General features: G+C 44.8%; 1 protein-coding gene across 1 annotated transcript; it reads left to right on the top strand.

Annotated features, from left to right (window-relative positions):
- Positions 1-5,142: 5,142 nt before the first annotated feature.
- LOC123350621 (taste receptor type 2 member 8-like) lies at positions 5,143-6,081 on the top strand. Its single transcript, XM_044989311.1, has one exon. The coding sequence runs from the start codon at positions 5,143-5,145 to the stop codon at positions 6,079-6,081; it is 939 nt and encodes a 312-aa protein (XP_044845246.1).
- The last annotated feature ends 663 nt before the right edge of the window (positions 6,082-6,744 follow it).

The raw sequence follows: 6,744 nt of genomic DNA, 5'->3' as shown, positions 1-6,744 counted from the left end.
TCAGGTGGCTAGGCAGAGCCTCTACACCATCCACAGAACTGTTCTGAACGCTAGATCAGCTTGAGCTAACACGAGTCTCCCCACTGCAGTGGCTAGATGCTCCCTCCACTTCTTGGGGCAGAGACCTGCCTCTAGCCCTCCAGCTCTGTTGGTTACAAAGAGGTTGGGGGTTCAGTGTGTGTCCCCCTCCTAAGTATTTAGCTCGAGGCTGGATGCTGCTAACTGGCAAAATCACAAGGCAAGTGGTACAACTCAATTTGTATTTTTTTATAATTTCAACAGATAACTTGATTAAAAAAAGAGTAAAAATAAGTTTTCATGGTTGTGCAAATTATAGGGGAAAAATGCTTTAAACCATTTTTATTTTCACAGTTGCAGGAAATTGAGAGCGGGAGTGTCAGGCAATATTTATTTAACAGTTGATGCTGACATTCAACAAATGAAAGCTTCATAAACCGTTAAAACACCTGCTGGCAACATCACCTATCAAACTATACAAAATGTCAAGAGCCTTAAATCAAACTCTGAAAAATGATCAAGCCACCTTGCCTGTCAGTTTCAGTTATCAGGAGTGGGGCGGGGGGGTTGGTCATTTTGTGCATGTGTGATGAAATCTACGATTACTGACATTTACCGATTTGAGAAAAAAAATCTAATTTTTCCAAACCTCCTCATGAGCAAGAGCCTAGAAGCATCATGGACAAACATCTCTAGGAAGCTGGTTTTCCTATTGGCCAGAGTCCAGCCCAGCCCAAAGACCAGGTTGAAAATTACTGCTGGGAGAAAACATGTCTGCAACATTTTTAAACAGTAGAGTGCCACCCCTCCCTCCCTGGGCTGTGGCTGCTGTAAACTCTCACACGTCCTCCCTAGGAAGACTGTAGGAAGGTTTGCCTAATGCCTAGGGTTAAGGGGATCTGCCGGGAGCCTTCTCCTCCTCACCCCCAGGGAGTCTGCAGCCCCAGAGTGAGCGAGCAGGGCTGGGGATGGGGGAGGGTGGTGCGGAGCCGAGAGCAAGCCGGCAGCCGCACGCAAAACCCGGCTCCGGACTCCGAGTCTGGAGCCCAGTGCTGGCTGCGCAGAAGGGCGCCACTTTTGGAAAATGTCCTCAGGGGAAGCGACTGCTTTCCCTGTACCCCCCTTAGCTACGTTACTGGCTGCAGCGGGAGTCTGTGGTCTTGCTGCCTTTCCCACATTAGATCCACCATACAGCAGAGCATGTCAGTTTGCTCCTCCATGAGCTTGACCATAGCATCCTGCCTGCTCTCATTGCACGTGTCCCTCCTCTGTTCGTGTTCCTGTAATGCTTTACGGGACTCCTCAATTGTTTGCCTCCACGCATTCAGCTGGGCCCTATCAGTGCAGGAGGACTGCATGAGCTTGGTGAACATGTCTTCCCGAGTTCATTTTTTCCAACTTCTAATCTGGACCAGCCTCTGGGATGGAGTAGATAGGGGCCACACCGAAAATTTACACCTGTGGGAGGAGAAAAAGGGAGGGTAGTATTTTAAAATATACATTTCAGAGAACAAAGGGGACACTTTGGTATGAGTAAGTCATCACACACAGCTGGGCAACAGAATTCAGCTTGCTGGCAGCCTAGGGGCACATGGGATTCTGCTTCTTCTACACTCATTTCAGTGTTTTCAAACTGCTGGTACCCCTTTCCCATAGTAAGCAATGCCTGATGGGTTTGCCATAAAGGAGGGCCTGTGGGCTCTCTGGGATGATCACTTCACACAACACCCAACCTCCTCCCCCCCACGCACCCACTCCACACCCAGCGCATGGCTCCGATGAGGCTCTGAGCAGGGATGGGCCCTTTAAACTACATGTGAACAGCCCAGTGCAGCTGGGTCCCTCACCCCGCCCCCCACTGCATGGCTCTGATCTGGCTCTCGCTCACCAGAAGTATGGTAGTACCTTCTTTAGGGTCATGGTCCGGGAGCCTGCACTGGGAGTGGGGGAAGGCTATTGGCTCCAGTGTTAAGCATAGTTCCTGGCGAGGGGGTAAAATGGATTCCCCACTTGCCGCCAGTGCACTGTCCTCCTCCTCTTTGTCCTCTAATGACTCTTCCTCCTCGCTCTGTGCAACTCCCCCCTTGCAGATGTCTACGGGCAGTGGTGGGGTAGTGGTGGCATCAGCCTCCATAATTGCATGGAGCTCACGGTAGAAGCAGAATGTATGGGGCTGTGACCCAGAGCACCTGTTTGCCTCCTTGGCTTTTTGGTACGCTTGCCTGAGCATCTTGATTTTTGTACGACACTGCTCTGTGTCACTGTAGTAGCCTCTTTCTGTCATGCCTCTGGAGACTTTAGTGTACATATTTGCGTTCCTTTTTTGGAACGTAGTTCTGCCCTAATAGACTCGCCTCCCCAACACGCGATGAGATCCAGTACCTTCCGTTCGGACCATGCTTGAGCTCCGCGAATCTGGGACTGCATGATCTGCATGATCTCTTGTGATGCCCATGACCTGTTCATGACTTTTATTAAAAATATCTGTGACTAAAATGTAGCCTTACTCATGAGCCTTCAAGGACAAACCTGGCATCCTGGGCCTTCTCAGTTGCCTGGGAGATGAGAGAACTCTGAACACTGCTATAATCCATCTGGATTGTGATGTCCTCTACATTGACCTCTAATCTGAATATGAGGCCTAAACTATGTCTGCTTCTGTGAGTTAAACTGGAGATGACCCGTGAGACCCCTAAGGAGGCAAATTAGGAAGTGAGCTTTCTGGTGTTTGCACATGAGACCTTGTAGCCATGAATGGTAAAGTCTCCTCATATGTCAACTACATGGTATTTCACAGTCATTACTGACAAAATATCTGTCAGCCCCTTTATAAACCCTTTAGTTTTTGGTTGTCCGTAAACAAGCACAAAAATCTATGTTTGCTTTGGCTCTGGTTCCTACTGTCCACTGGATGAATCCAATTTTTCTTGTCTTGCCTGAGGTATCTTTTTGGGTATCAATTTAGAGGAAAGGTTGAATGTATTGTGACCTGTTTTGTCTTTTCTTGGCCTCTGATCAGCTGAGTAACTGGGGGGCGGGGGGTGAGATAGGCTAACAGAGAGCTCTTGGTGTCATCCACCCAGTCTTGGATGATGAGGTAATCTTGGGTACTTCATCACTGATAACTTTGTATATGGTTTAATCTTTTTTAATTACAGATCTTATATTGATCCGCATCAGCCTGCATTCTTGTGACTTTATTTTATGTGCTTATTATTAGAAGTGGTCAGAAATTCTCTGACAGAATGGTTTGCCTTTGAAGAACACATTTGTCCAAATAAAACAGTTTGGCAGACATGGTTCAAAGTTGATGAAAGTCAGATGGAACCCATGCAAGATCCAGATGGAACACTACCTGTCAGCCAGGTTTTAAAATCTGCCTGATTTCCTGACATTTTGCCCATGTAGCTCTTCAGCTGAAGGGTAGTTGGAAGTCTGGAAGTCCCCTGGTTGAAGTGAGAGTCTTGGAGGTTGGGAGCAGGCACTCAGGGCTTTCATGTTCCCAGCTTTCTTTCAGCCTGTTGGGCAGAATTTTGCTTCTAAACACTGAAAGGCAATGTTTCAATTTTTCTAAACAATTTATTTTTAGTTTGTTTCATGAAAATTTTTGATTTTTTTAGTTTTCTTTTTCATATTGGAACTAAGCCAAATGTCCAAATCAGCTGCAGAATGGATTTCCTGTTATCTGCACAGCTGCACCTGTTATGCCCCTCATGAAAAACACATGGGGTCACAGTGTAGCTGGCCCTTGCATGAGCATGTAGGAATGGAGAGGTAGGCATGAAACCTCTACAACCACTATTTATGCGGCTATGCAATTGTCTTCCATAGTAGCAAAACCTGTTTACTCCTGCTCTTCTCCAGGGCACAGAACACCATAAAGGGGGTAGAGATGGGCAGAGTCGTGGCACAGCCTCTCTTCATCAGACGTTATAATTGGTCTGTTCTACTTGACAGTTTCACACTCTTCATAGGCTTACAGAAGTTCCAGTAGAGCTTGTCCTACCTGAGGCAAAATCTCACTATACGCCACCTGGGTAGAGTGGTTTCACACTGCCACCTACACAGGGTTGTTGAATAAATGCCACAAGCTAGCCCATTGAATTTAATTAAGAAGAAAGCGATAGGTTTCTATTAGAATTTAACAGAGTTCTAGGGAAATTGGTCTAAATTCTATAGAATTGAATAAAGAATCATATCCCTTCCACGTTCTTTTGAGCATTCTATTTCAGGGATATAATTTTCTAACTATTTCTAATTGGATAAACTTTCACATGATTTTTTTCTTCATTTTCTATTACATTTTGCTAGAGTTGTCTGAAAGGAGCAGGCACTTCTTCATTTTTGAGAATCCTGCAATGTGCAGAGATAGTAACCAGTTTGTTCTCAGAGTTGCTGCAGCTGGTCGAGGGAGATACATGCACTATGTTCTCTCATGAAGACACTACTTTCACTCCTAAATCTAAAAGTCAAAATTTCAAAAACTGAAATTATATGGTTGCTCTTTTTTATGGAAAAAAGAACAGCTATTTTTTTGTTGTTTCATCCTTCACCTTCACTCAATTTTTAGTTTCCTTTCCACAACATCCATATCTTTCTCTTCCTTCAGAGGCATCACCTATTTCCCTCTCCCGCTTCTTCCATCTCCACCATGGACCATCTCTCTCTCTCTTTCTCCATTGTACCTACCCTTCACCTCTATGGATGCCCCCAAACTTTTTTTTTCACTCCAGATTATGGGATGGATCTGTCTCCATAGAGTTCTGTCTTATTATAGCCACATTTACCTTGCTCTAAAATGCCTACAGATGACAGGATAAAAGATGAAAATGAGAGGTAAAATGAAGCTACTGATCAGTACTGAGAACTGTGTAAAATGCAAATATCACAAGTGAGTTAATTGTAAACCCTGTAATGGAATCCTTCCAAGATTTGCATCCTCCAGATCAAGACATGAAAGCAACTACAATCCCATTTCCAGATGCTTTCCTGCTCTCCAATAAAAAGCAGAAGGAATGTGTGTTAGACAGATGCCAGTAAGCTTTTGCTTTGGTGACACCTGTTCTCCTTGGGAAATTTCTCCTTTAACTCCACAAGCAGGTCGTGGTGATTGTGAGAAGAAAGATGTTTATTCCATTTTATATCATCGGCCTAATCATTTTATTGACGGAGATCTTCATAGGGATGTTTGGAAATGGATTTATTGCAGTCATTTATTGCATTGACTGGGTCAAAAGCAGAAAACTATTTTCATGTGACATGATCCTGACCTGTTTAGCCATGTCCAGAATTCTCTTGCAGGGGATATTTATAGTACATCTCTTCATCCACATCTTTGCTCCTGGGACATTTTATTTGAATCAAGTACAGATATCTCTCAGCTTCCTGTGGTTCTTTGCAAACACTGTTGGTCTCTGGTTCACTGCCTGTCTCAGCATATTCTACTGTGTGAAGATCACCATCTGCAACCAGCCCTTCTTCCTTCAAATGAAGCAGACAATCTCTGTGATGGTCCCCAAGCTGCTCCTGTGGTCACTGCTGGTCTCCTTTGTTACCTCTGTCCCATTGATCTGGGGTGAGTACAGCTTTCACCTTTGCACCTCAACAGGGGATCTTTTCAGTAACAGCACTGTGGAAGATAAAACCTGGGATGTTTCATACTTTTACTTCAACCTTCTGTACGGTGCAGCATCTTTCATTCCTTTTATCATATTTTTGACAACATCCATCCTGTTAATTTCCTCTCTGTGGAGACACACCAGGAACATGCAGCGCAATAGAACCAGCTTCTGGGACCCCAGTACAGAGGCCCATGTAAGTGCCATTAAAGCTCTGATCTCTTGCCTTATTCTCTATATTTTCTATTTTGTAGCTGTGATTGTGCTCGCATTACCTACTTGTTTGACTGATAGCACCTGGACACCTATAATCACTTCCATGGTCCTTGCTGCTTATCCTTCAGGGCACTCCCTTATCCTGATTCTAATTAATCCCAAACTGAAGCAGGTATTGGTGAGGATTCTGCAGATTATCAAGTGCCATCTGAAAGGAGAAATTTTTTAAATCCCATCACATGACCCCAGAGATGTCCCAGCCCTCCTGACAGGCAAGAAATGGTTTCATATTTGGATTGTCCTGGACATTATGAGAAGAAAGATAAGACACAAGGAATGTTGGTTAATTAGACCATAACTTAAGTAACACGTCTGGGAACTATCTGGCAACAAATCGTCCAGCATAGGTCACCCTTCCTATTGTAATATGTACCACCTGGTAGAGGATTGCTGTCATCCCCCTACCCCATTAACTGTTCCCTGCACCATTTTGAAGGTGAAGGGGTGGAGAGGAAGGGGGTGTCTCCTTGCTGTACTAGACAGTAGGAGACTCAGCCCTATTCCCCCCATACACCTTCTTTAGAAGAAGCTGCCTCCTGATCTGCTTCCAATTCCAGTGTATCTGGGAACTAGACTCTCTGTTGAATGATTGCCTGCCCTGGGCACTTCCAAGTTACAACAAAATGAATTTTACAACCTAACCTTCCCTTCAGGTCCCTGGTCCCCTTTTCCCTGGTACCTTGTGCCTGGTATGCTTGCGTCTGTCTCATCTGCTCCTCCATCTTCTGGAATGTTGTCCTCAGGTTACAGATATAAGATGGTGCTGTGTCTCCCACTTGTGTAGAACATCAGATCAAGGGAAGCATGAGTTTATGGAATCAAAAAATAATCT

The sequence above is a fragment of the Mauremys mutica genome, chromosome 1 (genome assembly GCF_020497125.1).
Source record: "Mauremys mutica isolate MM-2020 ecotype Southern chromosome 1, ASM2049712v1, whole genome shotgun sequence".
In the NCBI taxonomy this organism is placed as follows: Eukaryota; Metazoa; Chordata; order Testudines; family Geoemydidae; genus Mauremys; species Mauremys mutica.
Note: the sequence above shows the minus strand (reverse complement) of the source record. Positions and strands in the feature narration are given on the sequence as shown.